The 21,866-nt window shown below is 39.9% G+C and overlaps 2 protein-coding genes across 3 annotated transcripts in view; one reads left to right on the top strand and one right to left on the bottom strand.

Moving 5' to 3' along the window:
• ACOT13 (acyl-CoA thioesterase 13) overlaps positions 1-6,362 on the bottom strand; it is an 18,685-nt gene extending 12,323 nt beyond the window's left edge. The window contains 1 exon segment of the mRNA XM_087438099.1: positions 5,932-6,362. Within this exon segment, the coding sequence (XP_087294225.1) occupies positions 5,932-6,012 (81 nt within the window). The 5' untranslated portion in view covers positions 6,013-6,362.
• Positions 6,334-21,866, top strand: TDP2 (tyrosyl-DNA phosphodiesterase 2). Of its 2 annotated transcripts, none has more exons than XM_087438096.1 (7): positions 6,334-6,532; positions 6,609-6,694; positions 11,377-11,550; positions 12,270-12,361; positions 15,767-15,885; positions 17,586-17,763; positions 20,665-20,888. In XM_087438096.1, the coding sequence occupies exons 1-7, from the start codon at positions 6,368-6,370 to the stop codon at positions 20,727-20,729; spliced, it is 879 nt and encodes a 292-aa protein (XP_087294222.1). In that variant the 5' UTR covers positions 6,334-6,367; the 3' UTR covers positions 20,730-20,888. The 2 variants fall into 2 exon arrangements, with proteins under 2 accessions (XP_087294222.1, XP_004432127.2); XM_004432070.3 differs by having other exon boundaries at positions 6,336-6,532; positions 17,586-17,756; positions 20,665-21,866.

The following is a 21,866-nucleotide window of genomic DNA, read 5'->3' as shown; positions in this document are numbered from 1 at the left end:
TCCTTTTCTCTTGTCTATTCTTCAGGTATGCGTTCCTGTTCCTGTTCCAACAGCTCCTCGTTGGTCAATTCCTCAGGAACCACCTCTAGGAGCTCCTCAATGTCATCCTCATCCACACTCAGGTTAAAGTTGTTTGCCATCTCAACCACAGCCTTGTTGATTTCTGCAACCTCCTCATCCTTGGCAAATCCTTTGAAGTCTTGGACAAACCTCTTGAGTGTTTTCTTCTGGATGCACTAGGCGATAGGAATTTTTCAGATCCGTTATAATCTTAGGGGACCACGATTATATATGTGGTCTGTCATCGACTAAAACATCATTATGTGGCACCTGACTGTAGATCTCTTCTAATAGCTGCGTGGTATTCCTTGGTATTAAATATACTAGATTTATTAAACTATTTTCTTGATATACGTGTTCTTTTCATGTTTTTTATCATTATAAACAAAGGTGCTTTCATTTGTATAGATTGGCAAAATTAGATAGCTAGGTAAAAGGTATGTACATTTTTAACAAATCTGCCAGATTACTTTCCAAAAGCAATGAATAAGAGTGCCTCATTCCCTAATTCTTCATCAGTAATGCATATTATTACTCTTAATTTTACAATATGATGGGCAAAATCTGATGGTATCTCATGGTTTAAATGAGATAGCCAGACTATGGGCATTACTGAGCATCCTTTCATGTTTATTGGCTGTCTACATTTCTGTGAACAGCCTGTTTATATCCTTTGTGCCCACTTACCTATGAGACTGTCTCCACAGCTCTTCTTACCACATCAGATTTTAACACCTAGTCAAATAGTGACATTCTCTTCCAGATTATTGTTTTTGACTTTCATTCTTTTACCATAAAAAGATGAATTCACATTAGCAAAATGCACAGTGCCTGACACAGAGTAAATGCTATGTAAACTTTTAAACATAAAAATTTCTAATTTTATGGGCCGGTCCCATAGCTTAGTGGTTAAGTGCGAGCACTCCGCTGCTGGCGGCCTGGGTTCGGATCCCGGGCGCACACCGAGGCACCACTTCTCCGGCCATGCTGAGGCCGAGTCCCACATACAGCAACTAGAAGGATGTGCAGCCATGACATACAACTATCTACTGGGGCTTTGGGGGAGAAAAAAAAAAAAAAAATTTCTAATTTTATAAAGTTGTACACATCATCTAACAACATGTTCCTATGTTAGTAAATCATTTTTTAAGGCATGACTCCTTCACACGGAGCTCCAGTGATTTCTTCTACCAGTGTCCCTATGGCTGGACATTTAGGTTATTTCCCATTTTTGATATCACAAATCATGCTACAATCAATATTTTTGTACATAAGTCTTTGAACAAATCTTGCTTTATTATTTTCTTGTGCATTTCTTGTCCCTAGGCAATTTTAATGGCCAATAATGAATTTGGAAAAATCTGTTAGCATATCACGTTAATAAATTTTAAATAATATTACTGCCCTTCTGTGGTCAATCCAAATCTTCAAAGTTCTTCTAGAAAGTATAAGGTCTAATCTTACCTTCCTAACCATTTCTAGCATCTTCAAAGACTCCTCGCCTTTCTCAATCCTGTACGTGCTCCAGGTTCAGTCCTAAATCCTTAATGTTTCTCCTTGTCTGTGTTCTTCCTCTTAAGACATCTCATTCACTTACATATCTTCATTTCTCATTTCCATAAGGATGACTCTACACAATTTTACCTAGCTTATGAACTCCACTCCCTTATTTCTTTGTGTGTTGGATTCCACATAGTATTTCCAGATCCTAGCACAGTGCCTGTCACTTCAGAGTCCCAAGGTATATTCCTCCACATGTATTATTGTGGGGGAAAAGTTCCATTGGCAAACAACTTAAACATGATAAAGTGAAACATGTTTATTTATTGCAGAACTAGTCAAAAGTTTTAATATGCAAAAGGAATAGACCGTCTCCACTTATATGAGGTAGGTAGAGTAGTCAAATTCATAGAGACAGACAGGAGAAGGTGGCTGCCAGGGCTGGAGGAAAAGGGGGATGAGGAGTTACTATTTAATGGGTACAGAGTTCCAGTTCTGCAAGATGAAGAGAGTTGTGGAGATGGATGGTGGTGATGGTTGCACAACAATGTGAATGCAATAAATACTACTGAATTGTATACTTTAAAATGGTTAAGATGGTGAATTCTGTTATGTGTATTTTACAACAATTAAAAAAAAGAGGGGTGGGGCCTGCCCCATGGCTTAGCGGTTAAGTGCGCGTGCTCCGCTGCTGGCAGCCCGGGTTCGGATCCTGGGCGCGCACCGACGCACCACTTGTCCAGCCATGCTGAGGCAGCGTCCCACATACAGCACCTAGAAGGATGTGCAACTATGACATACAACTATCTACTAGGGCTTTGGGGAGAAAAAGGGGAAAAAAAAAGGAGGAGGATTGGCAATAGATGTTAGCTCAGGGCCGGTCTTCCTCAGCAAAAAGAGGAAGATTGGCGTGGATGTTAGCTCAGGGCTGATCTTCGAAACCAAAAAAAAAAAAAAAAAGAGGGGTAAAACCTCAATGTTTCCTGAACTTATTCTTTTTTTCTCAGGGCACATCTAATGGAACGGTTCCTTGGAATCCACTTTTCTCCTCTCCTAGATGATAAACTCCTAAAGGGCAGGGAACTGTGGTTGGTGTTTCTTTATAATTTCACAGTACTTAATTTGTTGACTGATTTTAAAGTGACCTTATAGCAAGAACAGAACATTTGTGTTGAGTGTTAGTTTTTCTGTATCAGTGTTTTATAAAAGAGAGGTTTTGTGGGTATCTATAAACACTGATAAAAACAGAGGTTTTAAAAAGAGAACAGGCTAAAATAAAAAGTTCCACTGTAAGATCTCATGCACTAACGCGACATCTGTACCAGGACTGATTGGAAAGTGCCTTCTTCAACAGATCATTTTTGGAGGACTAGATAGTCACCATCATTTACCAGATTCTATATGGTGAGTCAAAACATCTGTCCAAAAAACAAAACCCCCATTGGAATATTATCAGCCAAATTTTCAAGTGTTATTCTACTTGACTCACTGACTCAAAAACAATCATTAAAAGAATCAGAGGTTAGTGCTCAGGATAGAATTGTCTTTCTTATACAACCAAGAAGAAAAAGCAGCTGTTTTGGTGAGATGGTTCTATCAGGGTATAAAGTCAGCCAGTAGGGCCACTATGGGAGAGGGTAATGGGGCAGACTTGAAGTGACAGTACCGGACATCTCACTCGCTTCTTACACTCAGAAACATTATGCTTCCTCTTCTTTGCAAAAGCAATGAAGTAAGAGCACAGGTGGGTCTGGGAGACCATATACATCCTCACTTCAATTTAGTTTTAGCAATGTTCTCGTGTTTAAAAATCCGGCATCGAAAAATGAGCATTTCTTGCCTTGAAAAATCTCTGGTGTTGTATTTAAATAACCAGAGGGACAACTACTTGACATAAAATAATTCTGTCAGTCAAGGTCCAATCAGGCAACAAAAAAGACACTAGTTATTGTAACAGAGGGAGGTTAATATAAAGAATTGTGAACCAGAGATTAGGGAAAGACCACCTTCTGTTCCATGCCAAGACATGTGGAAGTCCCATGTGATTTGAACAACCAACTCAAAGTTCAGTGGAAAGATGTGGTTTATATTTAGAAAGAACAGAGAGTAGCAATTTAACTAGTTTTGACTCAAGACAAAGTAAGTGATTAAGAAGATGGTCAAAGTCAAAGTCTCTCAACCTCAGCACTGTTGACATTTGGACTGGACGATTCTTTCTTGTGGGGACAAAGGGGAGGGAACCTGTGCACTGTAGGATATTTAGCAGCATCCCTGGCCTCTAACCACCCAGCTCCAGCTGTGATGATCAAAAATGTCTCCAGACATTGCCAAATGTCCCACGGGGAGCAAAATCACCCTCAACTGAGAACCACTGGTCTAGGTCATGTCACCTTAAAATTTACAGTGAAAGGAAAGGAACCATGTCCACAACTGGATTTACGGATCACTATGCATAAACATATACTTTGGCCCTAGCAACTCTGCCCACAAAACATAAACAACCACAAAACATTTTAGATCAAATTAACAAACACACAGCACCTACTATGGTGTTGACCTATGCAGTTAATACAGTAGCAACTAGCCACATGTCAGTATTGAGCACTTAAAACATGGCTAGTCTGAACTGAGATGTTTTGTAAATGTAAAATTCACACTGGATTTCAAACATTAAGTACAAAAAAATTAATACTTTTTGTATTGATTACATGTTAAAATAATATTTTGGATATAATGAGTAATTTAAAATATATCACTAAAATTAACCGCACCTATTTCTTTTTACTTTTTAAAAAGTGGCTAATATAAAATTTATAATTACACATGTAGCTTGCATTGTATCTCTACTGGACAGCTCTGGTCTAGACACAGGTTATGACACTATTCAATCTTACTGCAACTTCTGCCAAACTATACATCTGGTTTAACAGGCTTATCTTTTTGGAAGGGAAGCTACCACTAATGCCAACTCAGGCATGCATGTAGTCCATGGCAGTTCCAGTAAGTCTGTTCAAGGTATGAGAATTGTAATTAGACACTCAAAGGCAAATAACAACCAGTGGCAAGATTATCATGAGAAGACACAAGCCTATAGGGTGCTGCAAGCTTAACAATGAAAATGGCTCCAGATTCTTCAAGGAATTCAAACTTCCTCTTAGACCAATACTTCTTTTTTTGGATAATACATCTTTCAAAAAGTTACTGTTAAGGGGCGGCCTGGTGGCGAAGCGGTTAAGCCTGCGCTCTGCTGCTGGCAGCTGGGTTTGGATCCCAGCCAGCCACCGACGCACCGCTTGGCAGGCCATGCTGTGGCGGCGTGCCATGTAAAGTGGAGGAAGATGGGCACAGATGTTAGCCCAGGGCCAGTCTTCCTCAGCAAAAAGAGGAGGATTGGCCTGGATGTTAGCTCAGGGCTGATCTCCCTCCCCGCAAAAAAACAAAAAAAAAAAGTTACTATTCAATAGTAGTGTGTCCTTGGATTTTGTAGTATTTGCTATTTGAAAACATTAAATACATTTGTCTAAGTATTATTTCCTCTGTTTTTCACAAAAGCTCTCAGAGATAATTAGGGAAAGTTATTCACATTTTGAAAATACAGCCCAAATGCTGCATTCCAAGAGGGAGACCTTGCTCCCAAGTCCTACATTCTTTCTACAAAAGCCGCAGCTGATCCGCCTTTAAACTCCACTTCGAAATTACTTCCAGATTTCCCAATATTCTATCCTAATCAGAAGGAAAACAGGCACGCATGCATTAAAACATTTAGAGAAAAACCTGAAAGTTCTTAGGTTGTTAAATGTCTTCCAAATCTGACCTAACCAAGGGCTCTTGTTATTCATGCTTATTTATAAAGGCTTCCTACGTAACATGACGTTCTTCTGCAAAGACACTGAAAGCTACAAGTCAGAGCTAGTTTTTTCACGCGCAAAAGGGGCAGCGACTGGCGCTACCTAACTCGAGCACCACTCTACCTAGCACTTGGCTTTCCTACCTTACTGCAATCATTTATCTTTTAATCTTCTAGGCTGCAAGGGCGCCTTCAACGCAGAGGCTGCATCTTACTCTTTTCTCTGGACCACTGCAGGCGCTTGTCTGTTGAAGGATCGAACTCTCCAGTCCTTTCTAGCTCTAGACCCGAGCAATTCTGTCGCCAGGAATGATAACCGTATTTACATACGTTTAAATGGGATAAGCCATGCACTCGACCCGCACATAAATGGAGCTCCATTACAGTGGTAATCACAGTTACTGAGGTGAACTCACGAGCGCAGTCCCACAGAATCGAGCGGGAAATACTATTCCCCGCTCACCGCGCACCAAGCACGGGGCTTTCTTTCCCTTCATTACAAGCCGCCGCTTCGCCTCCCATACCTTTTGCAAAAGTCTATCAAAACCGCGAACATCGCCGAGGGCCTTCACCAACTCCTGCAGATTCTTTGTCATGCAGCTCATCGTGGACCGTTCGCCGGCTCCTGGAACCTACGCAAGAACGAACCTCGGAAGAGGCGGGAAGCCCAGAAGTTAAGAAGACAACAAGGACGCAGAGGGCAAAGACCCGGCACGCCTCTCCGCCCCGCGGCGCGCTCCAGGTGAGACGTCGCGCGCACCCGCCGCCACCGTCCCCCGCGGCTCGCTCACTGACGTTCCGCGCCCCGTTGTGCCCGCGCTGGCGGATCACGCTGCGAGAGCCCAGCACGTTTCCTGGCCGGGCTGTTAAGGCGGGAGCGCCGGGGCAGCGGGCGCCTGCGCAGAGCCGGGCGTCGGCTGCCGGGCCGGTGCCAGGGGGCGGTCAGCCGGCCGGGAGCCGATGGAGCCGAGCAGCGGTCTGGAGGCTGGGCCGGAGGCGGAGCGGGAGGAAGGGGAGCCCGCGGTGAAGAAGCGGCGGCTTCTGTGTGTGGAGTTTGCCTCGGTGGCGAGTTGCGACGCCGCCGTGGCGCAGTGCTACCTGGCCGAGAACGACTGGGAGATGGAAGTACGCTTTCGCTGTTCTCTCCTCCCGCTTGGGCCGTGGAGCGCACGAGTTCCATCCCTGGGTCTTTGTTTTTCAGAGAGCGCTGAACTCCTACTTCGAGCCGCCGGTGGACGAGAGCGCCTTAGAGAGCCCCCCGGAGCCCCCGGCTGCGCCCGAGTCCTGGTAAGTGGTGACGGGGCCCGGGAGCCATCCGGGCGGAGGCGGGTTACTGGCGGGTTGCCTCGCGCATCCTGGGACTGGCCGTGGCGTTGGGCGGGGATGCTGAGGAGAGGCAGGTCTCCCGGCCCAGTAACCAGAGGCGGAGGGTTTGTGCTGGTGCCGCAGGGCTCACGCCTCTCTCCCGAGGTCCGGACGTAATTTGGAGCTCAAGGAGGAACAATCGGAAATGTAATTTTTGCCTCGAATTATAGGAATTATGTAAGGAAGAGGTTCGAAACGAATAAGGGAAAAACCTCTATTGAGGAATGGTAACATGGAAGTCTCTTTGCTTCCTATGTTCTTTACTGTCTGCTAGTCAGCCAGAATAATTTTGTGAAATGCACACCCACCTCTGTTGTTCTGTCAAAAACCCCGAAACAGCAAAATTAAAGCCACCAATCAATAAATAGTATTTAATGGGAATTTATTGTGCGTGTAACAACAGTTCACGAACTTGGAGCTTCCAAATTCAAAGACTGATATGAAGCTCAGGGGCATGAAGTTATAGATTGGCTTATAAAGTAAAAACGGGGAAGTTGTTTAATGTTTACAATGATTGCTTATTACAATGAGGATTTCCAGACCGCAAGGGATTATTAGCAGACGTTTGGTCCTTCCAAAACGTCCATCAGACATTTGGTCCTGTCCAAAACGTCCATGAGCGTATTGGGTCCACGCCAAATGGTTTTGGACAGGACCAAATATCCTGCAAGGCAGGGGTTTGGTTAAAAGTGATTATCTCATACCATTTTAGGAAGATGACCTAAGTTTCTTTTGTTAGTTTTCAGAGGTATTTATAAGAAATAATCTAAGTTTCACTTATATTCATGAAGTAAGCTGGATGTAGTTTTGCTTTCCTGGGTTAAATGGTTTTGTCTGCTCAGGAAGTTCTCAAGACCTATGTCCATTTTGTATTTAATTTTGACAATTCCAACGCTCCCTCCCCATTTCCTGCATTGCTGCTCTTTTTTTTTTTTTTTTTTTGGTGAGGAAGATCAGCCCTGAGCTAACATCCATGCTAATCCTTCTCTTTTTGCTGAGGAAGACCGGCTCTGAGCTAACATCTATTGCCAATCCTCCTTCTTTTTTTTTTCCCCCCCTCCAAAGCCCCAGCAGATAGTTGTATGTCATAGTTGCACATCCTTCTAGTTGCTGTATGTGGGACGTGGCCTCAACATGGCCGGAGAAGCGGTGCGTCGGTGTGCGCCCGGGATCCGAACCCAGGCCGCCAGTAGCGGAGCGCGCGCACTTAACTGCTAAGCCCCAGGGCTGGCCCAAGCGCTGCTGTTCTTAAAGTCCAGATGTTTTACAAGTCCCTCCATGGTTTGACCACTCACTGCCTGTCTTTACATGTTCCTCACCTGTCACCCTCTCTTTCCTACCCCAGAAAAAGTTCCAGGCATATCAGACTTTTCACTTTCTCCAGTGGGCCATTTTCGCTTCCCTTTCAACTTTTGTAAACGTATTCATTTAGCCTGTTTATTTCCTCTGCCTAGAATTTTTTTTCCTCCTTCCTTACTAAGTAATATTAACTTTAAAGGCCCAGTTTAGACATGATGCTCTTATAGCATCCTGCATGACACCTGTCATAATAACTTAGTTCATATTATAATTGCTGTTTAATATTTTATATCTCTCACTGGATTACACATTTGGTGAAGATGGTCTCTGTTTTATACATTGTTGATTTTCCAGAGTGTAATATGATATTCAGCATGTAATAAACTCTCAATAAATATGTATTGAATGTGTAAAGTTCTTACAGCTATATGGGCAGCCTGTATAGTAACTGTTCGTAGTGGAGACTCTTTTCCTTTCTTTGCTCTTTTCACTTGCACTGGCCTATCAAGATCATTTCATTAGGCTCCTTTCTCCATCTGCCTAGCCTCTTACTGGGGAATTGTCCACTCACCCACAGTGATGTATCTCTGGCTCCCATGTTGTAATAGCTAGAGCCAGTTAGATTAGTAGGTATTCACCTAGCCCAGGCTGGCCAGTTAGATCCTCTCTCCTAGGATTTTGAGATTAGGACCAAGACAGTTAAGTCTGACTCTTCCTGCGGAGCTGGAACTGTAACCTGTTAACTTAGTACCTTTTGGGATCTGTACCCATCCTTTTTTGTGTATGAGGAAGCTGAGAATGCTGGTCCGCAGAGAGAGAATGAATCTGAGGAAAGTTGAGTAGGATTGAGAGAAAGCCTTGATTGCAGTTCCTTACGCATAGCTGTGTTCTTGTACCTGGCTCTGTGCCGTGTTTCTGTTTTCTTATAATTCCTGTTTTGCTAAAACTAGCCTGAGTTGGTGTCTGTTAGCTGCAACCTAAATTGTAACCAATAAAGACATTGCAACAAAGAGGTGGATTCCTTGAAGTAGTGCCTCAGAAAAAGTGTGGATCGAGCTGAGTAGTAGTGGGATGGAGGCCCATTAGGAGTCCCCTACCCTAGAATCATAAATTGGCAAAAACAAGCAAAGTGGTCGATTAGGCCGTGGTCTGTTTTCTCTTGGAACTCAGATCAAGTGAGAGTGAGGCTTTATCTATAGAATAAAATAAGGATTTATACTGATATAAATACATTGGCCGAGGAGAGAAGGGAGCGCTTTTGCTTACAGTAGAATTCCAACTACTCAAAGTAGAGGTATAAAGGAATTAGAGAAAAATCATCATTTGGGAACCACCATAGTAATAATTATTTCAGACAGGAATCATCAATGGATACTAAAACTAAAAGGTGAATGTTAATGAGAAACAAGATATTCATGTAGTCTCAAAGTGCCTACCCACAAAATACTTATTACAAAGGGAAGAAATCTAGTAGAAAAAAATTTAGCGGTGGAGAAATCTAGTAGATAGTGCCTTAACCAAATGATCAAGGTTAACATGAGCAGTCCTGGGGGCAAATCCATATCAGGTGCCACCTAATATGATGCACTGAGGATGCCACACTATCACTTCTGTGTCATTCCTGCCAAAAAATGCAAAATCTGAATCTAATCGTAAGAAAACATCGAATAAACCCAAACTGAAGGGCATTCTACAAAATAAATGGTCTGTATTCTTCAAAAATACCAAAGTCATGAGAGACAAAGACTGAACAACTATTTGGATTAGAGGGGATTGAAAAAGACATGCCAGCTCAATGCAACGTGTGATCCTGGATTAGGACATTAGTGGCATAATTGGCGAAATTTGAATAGGTCTTTAAGTTATATAGTAATGTATCAGTGATAATTTCCTGACTTTCAATAACCCTACTAGGGTGTATATGTAAGCCTGTCCTTGTTTTTAGGAAATATATACAGAAGTATTTATGCAAACGTTTCAGAATAAAAGAATAGAGCAAGTAAATGTTAAAGTAAGTAAAATGTTAACATTTATCTGGTTGAATGGTGAGTAGAGTTCTTTTTACTGCTTTTGCAATTCTGAAAGTCTGAAATTATTTCAAAATGATAAGTTAACTAGACTTATTGTGGTGATCATTTTGCAATGTATACAAATATCAAACCATTATGTTGTAACCTGAAACTGATATAATGTTCTATGTCAATCATACCTCAATTAAAAAATAACTTAAAAAAGAAGTTAAAATGTTGGCCTTAAATTTATTAAAATTATAAATGCAAAAACCTATTTCTTAAATTTATGTAAGTTTATAAATGCTTAGCAGTCACCTTTTGACAATATTTTGTCCCTGCATTCAAATGTCTGGGCCTTGGTGGGGATAGGGGAAGGCGGGGTCAGGTAAGACTGTGGACTGCAGCACATAGATGTGGCCTCTCCAGCCTGGCAGTCTCAGGGTAGTCGGGCTTCTTACGTGGCAGCTCAGGGTTCCTGGAGAGAGTGTTCCAAAAGGCTTGAGTGAAAGCTGCAAGCCTTCTTAGGATGAAGCCTCAGAAGTCCCAGAATATTCTTTTCACCATATTCTACTTGTCAGGCAAGTCACTAAGGCCCAAATTCAAGGGGAGCGATGTTAGACTTCACCTCTCAATGAGGGAAATAACAAAGAAGTTGCAGTCATTATTTTATCTGCCACAATGAGATCTTATTTCAAATATTTAAAATGATTAGTATGATTTCCAAATAAATTTGGAAATCTTACATACTTAGTCTAATTTGGGGTTGTAGTTTATGAAATCATTTTAACAACACATGTCAGTAAAGGATATTGAGTTGGCTCTAACTGTGTAAGTGAGCAAACATTTGGAAAATACAGTAAGAATCTTTTTCCTCAGTCATGTGACTTTTGCTTTTCTATAGGCAGATGCTTTTAGGGCTCTTTTAAAATTTATCTGTAAGATGAGGGCTACAAATACTTACAAAATAATTTTTATTTTTATTTATTTATTTTTTTGTGAGGAAGATCATCCCTGAGCTAACATCCATGCCTATCCTCCTCTTTTTTTGCTGAGGAAGACTGGCCCTGGGCTAACATCCATGCCCATCTTCCTCCACTTTATATGGGATGCCGCCACAGCATGGCCTGACAAGCGGTGCGTCGGTGCACGCCCGGGATCCGAACCCCGGGCCGCCAGCAGCAGAGCGTGCACACTTAACCGCTATGCCACAGGGCCGGCCCCCAACAAAATAATTTTTAAATTAATCAGTTTATAGATTATTTGGAAAGTTGTGTTTCATTCTGATCTTGCCAGTGTTGACCTAACCAATGAGGAAACAACTGAGTCCGTTAGTTCTAAAACCAGCACAGCTGAAAATATTCAGCAAGAAGATGGCAGCATGTTCTCTTTCATTACCTGGAATGTTGATGGATTGGATTCAAACAATCTGCAAGAGAGGGCTCAAGGAGTGTGTTCCTATTTATCTTTGTAAGTATTATTACTTCTGTTTGATGGTAGCATGATAATGTCTTACCTATCTACAAAGAGGGTAACAGTTCAAGGTTTTGGGCTTTCGAATCAGACCTGAGTTGACAGTCCAGCTCTCAGAAGAAACATCTCAGAAAGAATGGAGAGTCATTGCCTCTGAGCGCAGGATTGTGGGTTGTGGTGGAGAGAGAACACTAATTTTTGTTGGAAACCTTCTAGTACTATTTTACTAATTAAACTTTGTATATAATCATTGCCATGAAAATAAAATTACCAAAAAAATTTGTATCCGCCATATAATGACTCTGACCTTGTGTAATCACTTGTGAGCCACTTAAGTTCTCTGGAGCTCACTTTTCTTCATCACGGATAACAACTGTTTCAAGAGAATTGAAAGAGATCATAACATTTAAAGCATGTATTTAGATGTAGGACCATTGTAGGCTCTCAATGTTACTGGTTTTGATTGTCAATGATTCCACTTCTTTTAATTTTAAAGTGTTGTCATGTATATGTTTTTTTAAAAATTTGATCTTTACAATATCTGTTAAATAGCACAGATTTCTCATTTTATAGTTATCAAAGATTGGTATAAACATTGAATATTAAGTGTCCTAGAGAGTAATAGTTTTGTTTCTCTTATGTTGTGATATTTTCCTAATCTAGGTAGTTACAAATAGTATACCTGGTGTTTATCATAAATTGATGTTTTTAATTAGGTACAGCCCAGATGTGATATTTCTACAAGAAGTTATTCCTCCATATTATAGCTACCTAAAGAAGAAAGCAAGTAGTTATGAGATTGTTACAGGTAACATTTTTCCTGTTATTTAACTTGTCTTTTTCTTGAAAAAGAAGTCAGTGAAAAAGATAAATCAAAGTTAGCCTGTTGGAGCATAGATGAGAAAAAGCACAGATAAAAGAAATTTGAGAACGATAAGCCAGACACAGGATACTAAAAAAACTGTAGGAGAATATGTTATACAGCTTAATGTTTTTTTTTTTTTTTTTAATGGTGCAACCACTTTTTTTTTTTTTTTTTTAAGATTTTATTTATTTATTTTTCCCCCCAAAGCCCCAGTAGATAGTTGTGTGTCATAGCTGCACATCCTTCTAGTTGCTGTATGTGGGATGCGGCCTCAGCATGGCCGGAGAAGCAGTGCGTCGGTGGGAGCCCGGGATCCGAACCCGGGTCGCCAGCAGTGGAGCACGCGCACTTAACCACTAAGCCACCGGGCCGGCCCCAGCTTAATGTTAATGTATGTGAAAAAGTGGTTGAAATGGATGATTTTTCAGGAAAATATAAATTGCCAAAATTTGAGACACTGAGTAGCTTTTTGGTGAAGTTAAATTGTTAAAAATTTTAAGCATGATAATTGCATTGCAGTTATGCTTTTTCAACAAGTCTTTATCTTTAAAAAATCCCTTTTTATTTTGTTATTTTTCCAGCTTTTTGCCCTGAATAATTTAGTTTTTTGATTTTCCATCTACTTTGTTTTTAAAGTGCATTTAACATACCACTTTGGCTACATTTCATGGTTTTTGGCTAAATCTCATCCTTTCTTGGACTTTCACTTCTTTTACATAATATGTGATTTTAATTTTGATTTATTCTTTAATCCAGAATTGCTAAGGAGAAGGTTCTCTCTCAGTCTCTGTCTCCCTTTCTCTTTCTTTGTAGGACTTTTGTGCATTCTCTTAGGGATTCTTTTTGCCTCTCTTCTGTTTTGGATTTCTTGTTTTTTGAATCCCATGCTTTCATTTTTCTTGGTTTACTTCCTCATTTTATTGGAGCACATTCTCTAATCACTTTCCAAGAAATAGTGCTTGGAGAATGAAGTTTTTAAGTCCTAGCATTTTTAAAAATGCTTGTGTTGTATCCTCATCGTTGGTTGATAGTTTGGCTGGACGTAGATTTCTAGGTAGCAAGTCATTTTCCCTCAGAATTTTGAAGGCATTATTTCAGTGTTCTAGTTTCCATTATTGATGATCATAAGTCTGATGCCATTCTAATTCCTGTTCTTCCCCCCTCCCATCCAGAAACCTTGAGGGTCTTCTTTTTAACCCTAGTGTTCTTTGGGTCTTTTTTTATTTATTGTGCTGAATGCTTGGTAGAGACTTTCAGTTTGGATTTTGTGACCTTCACTTCTGGAAACTTCTTTTTCTCTCTCTCTCTCTCCTTTCCTCCCTCCCTCTCCCTCTTCCTTCTCCTTCCTTCTTCCCTTTCTGCCTCCTCTCTCTCCCCTTCCCTCCCCTCTCCCAAATTCCTCTCCCCTTCTGGCCCACCTACCATCTTTCTAGTTTCCCTGCCTCCTTCCCTTTGCCTTTCATTCTTTTCTCCTTTCCTCTCCTTTTTCCTTCCTCCCTTCTCTTCCTTTTCCTCTTTCTTTCTCTCCCTCTCTCTTCCTCCCTTCTTCCCTTCGTTATTCTCTCTTTACCCCTTCCCTTTTTCTGGAATCCCTCTTTGTCAAATGGTAGACCTCCTTGGTTGATCCTTGAATTTTCATATATTTCTCTCTTATTTTCCCATCTCTTGACTATCTATCTGTTCTACTTTCTTGGCAACTGTCTTGATTTTAGATATCATTATTTTGACTTCCCAGTGCTCATGTTCACCAAATGTCTCTTTTTTAGAACTTTCTATTCTTGATTTATGGGTGCAGCATCTTATCTCTGAGGATATCAGGCTTTTTTAATTTAGTGTTTTTGTTTGTTTTAGGTTTTAATCTCTTTCCCTGCATTGTTTTCAATCTTTCTTTTTGTTTGTTTTAGTGTCTGTCCTTCATATTAGAGCTGTTCCCTAAATGTATAGGGGTTCTTAGTTCTTGGTTCACCTGTATACTCCAGGTATTAAAAAGCCAATTACAGTTCAGTATCCCAGGGCGGTGGATGCAGTGCCCTCACCACAGCTGGGTGAGGGATTGATTGTGGAGCAAACTGCTTGTTCATTCGGGAGAGACCCCCAAGTGTCAGTCTGGCAGGATAAAAAAGCCTTTTAATCTGAGGCCTTTCCGTTTCTCTAAAAAAAAACCTCTCTAGCTTTCCATCTTCTGGATGTGGGGCGGGGGTGGCGTGCTTGTTTAGCCTGCCGGCTGGAAGAGGGTAGAAGAAGGGAGCTGAGGTGTCCTCTCTCGAGGAGGCACACTTTCACTTGATCTCTGTGTTCAGTCTCACACCTCAGGCCTTTTCTCTATCTCGCCTTCCAGTGACTGGTGACTCTGAGGCCTCTAAGATTCCATTTCTCTTTAAACCTGTAGTCTGCTCTTAGCAGAGCGGTGATCACTTGGCTGTCAGGGGTTGGGGAAGAGACCTGGGGTGTGTTGAACCTTGAACTAGCCCTCCTGTTTTAGTACCTTACCTTTGTGTTCAAGTACTTAGTTTCCAGGCTTTGGTGGAACAAATCTGCTTGCTTCCTGTCTGTGGTTCTCTGCTACCGGCACCCAAGCCGTTTCCCTCTGTTGTGATAAACCAGTCACTACTTCTCCGTCTACTTTGTTTTCTGACAAACTGTTGGAAGCTTTCATTCACTGCCCCTCCACTTCTATTCTCTTTCCTTCTTGCGGGTTTATACTCTTCTAAATTTTTTATTCATTTACTATAATTTTTCTGGTGCTTCCAGAGTGAGAGGTAAATGCACGTCAATTTGCGTCAGTTTAAGTCTTGTCTACTCTGTTTTTCAGAAATTTCTCAAATTTTCTTGTTTGGTATTGGCAACGTTAACTATTTTTGGCACTGTGTGAATTCATTTTTATTTATTTTTTTATTTTTTGTTTTTTTTTAAAGATTTTATTTATTTATTTTTTCCCCCCAAAGCCCCAGTAGATAGTTGTGTGTCATAGCTGCACATCCTTCTAGTTGCTGTATGTGGGACGCGGCCTCAGCATGGCCAGAGAAGCAGCACGTCGGTGCGAGCCTGGGACCCGAACCCGGGTCGCCAGCAGTGGAGCGCGCTCACTTAACCACCAAGCCACGGGGCCGGCCCTCATTTTTATTTTTATATTCCTTCCATACTTCTAGTTACATTTGGGAAGGAGCAGGTAAACATAAGGACATGGTTGACCATCTTCAACTATTTTGAAATAATAATTTACTTTTAAGATTTAGATCCATTTAAATATCTATACCTGTTTGTTGTAAAATCTTCAGGGGAACTTGTGATAAACTGCAAAATGCCCTTGACCTCTCAGCCTAAATTCTTTTCCACAAACATTTGAAGGTAATGAAGAAGGATATTTCACAGCTATAATGTTGAAGAAATCGAGAGTGAAATTTAAAAGCCAAGAGATTATACCTTTTCCAGATACAAAGATGATGAGAAATCTTTTGTGTGTGCATGTAAGTGATTTTTTTAAATTGATTGTTTTTTTAAAAAAAGAATGCGCTGTTTTTTATAGTTACATGGTGATGTCTTTTTTAAAAAACCATTTCCTGTAGAGAAAAATTTGCTCCACACTCATAGATTTTTTTTTTTTTTTTTTATAATTTTATTTATTTATTTCCCCAAAGCCCCAGTAGATAGTCATATGTCATAGTTGCACATCCTTCCAGTTGCTGCATGTGGGACGCAGCCCCAGCACGGCCAGAGAAGCGGTGCGTTGGTGCGCGCCCGGGATCCGAACCCGGGCCGCCAGCAGCAGAGCGCACGCACCTAACCGCCAAGCCACGGGGCCGCCCCTCACACTCATAGATTTTTAAAAATAGTCTTGAAGAGCTTTGTAAACTGTTTTTACATAAATTTCAAATACAGACAAAATTTGTAAAAATAAAATCCTTGATCCATTAGATGTTTTCCTAAGAATATTTAAGAGTTTGCTAACATTCCACATTTCCTTCCTAAGGTAGTCTTTTTACTAAATGCACTGTACATAGTACTGTGTTGTACACTCTGTGAGGCTTACAAAAATGAGTCAGATTGAACTTGCTCTCATAGAGTAGCAAGGGAAAGATTATATATGTAGTTACTAAAATAAAGGAAAGGCATAAATGCCACAGGAGAGGTATAATGATGTGCCATGGAAGTTTAGAGAAAGGAGAGGTGACTTAGCTAGATTTTTTTTTTGTTTTTTTCTAAATTGCGGTATAATTGACATACCATATTAGTTTCAGGTATACAACGTAATGATTCGATATTTGTGTATATTGCAAAATGATCACCACAATAAGTCTAGTTAACATCTGTCACCATACATAGAAATTTTTTTTTCCTATGATGAGATTAGCTAGGTTGTTTAGTGAAAATTTCATGAAGGAAGTTGTATTTGAATTCGGCCCTGAAAAATGTGTAAGATGTGGACATTAAGAACAGTCCAGACGGCAGAACCACCATGAGCATACTTGCAAATTGCAAGTGGCAAGGTATGTATAAATCAAACTGGGCATAAATGGGTGTAAATGAGCATTCTGTTCAGTTGGGTGTAGAGGGCACAAAGAGGGGTGTGTGACAGGAAGTAGGTAGAGTAGATTGGATCCAGATTATAGAAGATCATGAGTGCCCAATATGAAAGAATTTGGACTTGATTCTGTAGGCAATTAGTCAAAAAAAGGTCAGTTAAATTAATGAATGAGAATCATTTACCATTTGCAATTAAGATACCAACAATGTAGGATCAGTGCCAGGCTCTTGATAATATAGCAGTAAGTAAAAGAAGCATCTTTCCTTTCAAATGACTCATGGCTTTGTAGGAGAGAAATAATGGTGCTGTAATTCAGTCTAGGGGACTTTCAAAACAGTCTTTCCAGCATGTTATAGGAGTATAGAGGAGGGAGCCACTGACTGCCTGGGGACATTGGGGAAGGCTCTCAATGAAGGTGATATTTGAGATAGATCTTGAAGTATTAGTGGGTGCTTGCTAAGTAGTCTTCTTGGGGAGCAGGGTTAGTGCTTTATACTTCTTTGACCTAGAAGGATAAGCACAGTGCTGATTATATAGTTTTTGCTTTAGTTTCAGTTGAATAATTGCTGATTCTGTTTTCAAAGTTAAGCATTAGTGGTTAGAGGATAATTGTAACAAGTATTATTATTTATCCTGTTGCAGGTGAATGTGTCAGGAAATGAACTTTGCCTTATGACTTCCCATTTGGAGAGCACCAGAGGGCATGCTAAGGAACGAATAAATCAGTTAAAAATTGTTTTGAAGAAAATACAAGAGGCTCCAGAGTCAGCTACCATTATATTTGCTGGAGATACAAATTTAAGGGATCAAGAAGTGAGTGGTAAAGTCACTTCAAATGTTTATGGGCAGATTATTGCTGTGGAAACTAATTTAGGTTCCTTTTGACCAAAGCTGTTAAAAGTAGGACCTTAATTCACTCAAAATGTGTAAGTGACCTTGTGGATGCAATTGAGCAAATATCTGTTTAGCCCATGCAATGTGCCTAGGGGAAGCAGAGGCAGGAGGGGCTCTTACATTACTGGGGAAAACAAGTACTGCACGTGAAACAGACAACACAAAACAGTAGATGTTGATTAACGAGAGGTAGAAAGAAAATAATGATTGGAAGAGTTTAGAAAAGGTCAGGTTTATTTGCAGTTTCTCTAGTTGCAAAAGGTGAAAAGAACAGAAAGATTTGACCATCATAGTTGTCCCTAACTCTCACTTCCTTCTCGAGTTTTCTTTTTTCAACCTTTTTTAGCTTTTTTTCCTGCTACCACCATGTCCAGGTCTGAAACAACAAAGTCTTTCCTCTTAGTTCGGTTGAGACGTGTTGGGATTTTTCAGGGCTTTTATTTAGAACATATTAAATGGTAAGCCTGCCTTGCCTTTTCTCCTCGTTCTGGCTGAGTTCATATCAGAGTAAAGTGAATTGAAATGGAGATTCTGTTTATTTTCACTGCTATAAGGTCCAGGACTGGAGGAAAAAGTGAAATGGAAAGTGAAAGCGTGACAAGACTTACTGCCAGAATGAAGGCAGTATCCCAAATCAAGGAAATGGTGCTCTATTTACCTCAGTGACTTTGTGTATTTGTACACAGATTATTTTAAAAAGTCAAGCTTTCGATTGGACTATTTGCAAATCAGTAACTTTATGGCAGCTATGTTTCTTAGTACCTGGTTGACTAACTTACCTACTTAAAAAAATATCCTGCTTTTCAGGGGTCGGGCCAGTCATGCAGTGGTTGTGTTTGTGCACTCCGCTTCAGTGGCCTGGGGTTCGCAGGTTCGGATCCTGGGCGTGGACCTACGTACTGCTTATCAAGCAGTGCTGTTGCGGCAGCCCATATACAAAATAGAGGGTAATGGGCACTGATGTTAGCTCAGGGCTAATCTTCCTCAGCGAAAAGAGGAGGCTTGGCAACAGGTGTTAGCTCAGGGCCGATCTTCCTCACCAAAAAAAAAAAGTTAAAAACAAAATCCTGCTTTTCAACAAATAGTGTTGGGAAAACTGGATGTCCACATGCAGAGAAATGAAGTTGGATCCTAACTTTACAACCTAAAGTTTGTAACTTTACAACAAAAGTTTACTCAAAATAGATCAAAGACCTAAAGGTAAGAGCTAAAACTATAAAACTCTTAGAAGAAAACAGGGGAAAAGCTTCATGACATCAGATTTGCCAGTGATTTCTTGGATATGACACCAGTAGCACAGAGAACAAAAGAAAAAATAGGTAAGGTGGACTTCATCAAAACTAAAAACTTTTGTGCATCAAAGGATACTATCAATGGAGTGAAAAGGCAACCCGTGGAATGGGAGAAAATATTTGCAAATCACCTGACAAGCAGTTAATATTCAGAATATATAAAGAGCTCCTACAATAAAAAAAAAAACTTGGTTAAAAAGTGAGCAAAAGATTTAAATAGACATTTCTCTGAAGAAGATAGACAGATGGCCAATAGGTACATGAAAAGATGCTCAGCATTGCTGATTATTAGAGAAATACAAATCAAAACCACGAGATACCACTTCATATCCATTAGTGTCATTATTATCAGAAAAACAGAAAATAAGTGTGGTGAGGATGTGGAGAAATTGGAACCCTCATGCAAGGCTGGTGGGAATATAAAATGGTGCAGCTATTGTGGTGTGGGGATTCCTCTAAAATTTAAACATAGAATTTCCATAATTTCCACAATTCCACTTCTGGGTGTATACCCAAAACAAATAAAAGCAGAGTCTCAAAAAGATATTTCTACCCCTATATTCATAGCACCATTATTTGCAATAGCTAAAATATAGAAGCAACCCAAGTGCCCACTGACAGATGAATGGATAACAAAATATTCCACTGACATGCAGTGGAATATTATTCAGCCTTAAAAAGGAAGAAAATACCTCCACATGCTGCAACATAGATGAACCCTGAAGACCTTATGCTAAGTGAAATAAGCCAGTCACAGAAGGACAAATATTTCATGATTCCTCTTAAATGAGTTTCCTAAAATAGTCAAATTCATACAGTTAGAAAATAGAATGGTAGTTGCTAGGGGATGAGGGGAGGGTGGAATGGGGAGTTAGTATTTATTGGATATATAGTTTCAGTTTGGGAACGTGGAAAAAATGGTTCTAGAGATGGATGGTGGTGGTGGTTGCACGATAATGTGGATGTACTTAATGCCGTAGAACTGTACACATTAAAATGGTAAATTTTATGTTATGTATATTTACCACAATAAAATTTTTAAAAAAATCCTGGAGAGTGAATGGCAGAAGGAAGGATTAATATTAGTAAATTTCAGATAAAACTGAAGGCAGTTGACATTATTGGATACATAAACGGTATACTTGTAAATTTATAGACTAACAGTTTTGCCGCCTTTTCACTTGTGTTCCTTTTTTTACAAACTACTAAAAGCAATAACTGAGGCCTTGGATTTTCAGCCTTCTAAGTTTTATCTGACACTCAGGAACTGTTTATGGCAGAAGAGAAATGGCAGATTCCAGACTTCCTTGGCTACCTTGATATTTTAATATTATTTATTACCATGCAGCAAAATAGTTTTTACAGTATATCTGGTTATAACTAACATAGCTAGTTTTGCATTTGTGCATTAATAAATAATTCATGACATTCTGATTTGAAGTGTTGCACTTCGATGTGATAGTACTAAAGACAGCTTTTCAAATTAAAGGAAAAAAGACTGTGACTTTTACAGTTTTCTTTCTTTTTCTTTTCAGGTTACCAAATGTGGTGGTTTACCCAACAACATTTTAGATGTCTGGGAGTTTTTGGGCAAACCTAAGCATTGCCAGTATACATGGGATACACAAATGAACTCTAATCTTGGAATACCTGCTACTTGTAAGCTTCGTTTTGATCGAATATTTTTCAGAGCAGCAGCAGAAGGTGGCCACGTTATTCCCCGAAGTTTGGACCTCCTTGGGTTGGAAAAACTGGACTGTGGTAGATTTCCTAGTGATCACTGGGGTCTTCTGTGTAACTTAGATGTAATATTGTGAAATGCTTTTCAAATCCGAGTTTCAGTGTTCTGAGTAATTTTGTTCTGGACTTTTGCAAATACAATTTGTAGCTGCCTAGAAAGGTAGGTTTAATAGGAGAAATTAATATGCTGGATAATTGTAACAAAAGAAAAAGCTACTGTGATTTTCTTTTGTGGATTGCATCCTCAGATTTCAGAACTAAATATTAATGTTTATTTAGACTAAAGCATACCTGTGTTCAGAGTATGAGGCCTCTTAATGAAAGGGAACAAAAGGCTATTGGAGCTTTTAATAGTGCTCATAGGTGCCAGCTGGATTTCAAGCTGGGCCACATTGTCTTTGGGCTAGCCTTTGTATTTGGGCTAGCCTTTGTATTTGATTTATTTTTTACATCAGGAACCGAAATAGTTAATACCTTACATAAGTCTTCAAATAAAAAAATAAGTTACTGAGTCCTTGGAACTGGATCTTTTAATAATATTTTACAAATTCAGATAATCTTAAATGAAAAAGCCATGATCATCTGCATTTAAGTGGATGACAACTATCCTATATCAGACTTTATTTCTGTCAGCTAACAACATAATTAGTAAGCTATAAATGAACTCTTGTGATTTAAAATTCCTTATCTTTTTAAGATTCATGTTTGTAGTTATGTCACCAGTAGAGGCAAATTAGGCTTGATAATGATTAAAGTCAGTTTTATGGTGACATTGGACTTTTTTCCTAAGAGAAAAATAAATGTGTAAAGAGAAATAGCCTTCTAGTTTTGCTACTTACAAAATTGAATTATTTTACAATTGAATTATTTTACAAGAGGTGAATAAGGAACACTTTTACATGTGCTTTAAGGAAACATTTTTTTCTCAGAGAAATGTACTTTAGATAAAGAATTTTTCCTCAGAGAAATGTACTTTAAATAAAGAATTTTACTTGTT

The sequence above is a fragment of the Ceratotherium simum genome, chromosome 13, assembly GCF_057802395.1.
Source record: "Ceratotherium simum simum isolate JZ-2026a chromosome 13, ASM5780239v1, whole genome shotgun sequence".
Classification (NCBI taxonomy): Eukaryota; Metazoa; Chordata; class Mammalia; order Perissodactyla; family Rhinocerotidae; genus Ceratotherium; species Ceratotherium simum.
Note: the sequence above shows the minus strand (reverse complement) of the source record. Positions and strands in the feature narration are given on the sequence as shown.

Coding starts and splice junctions, on each gene's coding strand:
- TDP2 (XM_004432070.3), top strand. CDS start 6,368: ATGGAGCCGAGCAGCGGTCTGGAGGCTGGGCCGGAGGCGGAGCGGGAG. Junction 6,533..6,608: donor AGAACGACTGGGAGATGGAA/GTACGCTTTCGC, acceptor TTTGTTTTTCAG/AGAGCGCTGAACTCCTACTT. Junction 6,695..11,376: donor CCGGCTGCGCCCGAGTCCTG/GTAAGTGGTGAC, acceptor TGATCTTGCCAG/TGTTGACCTAACCAATGAGG.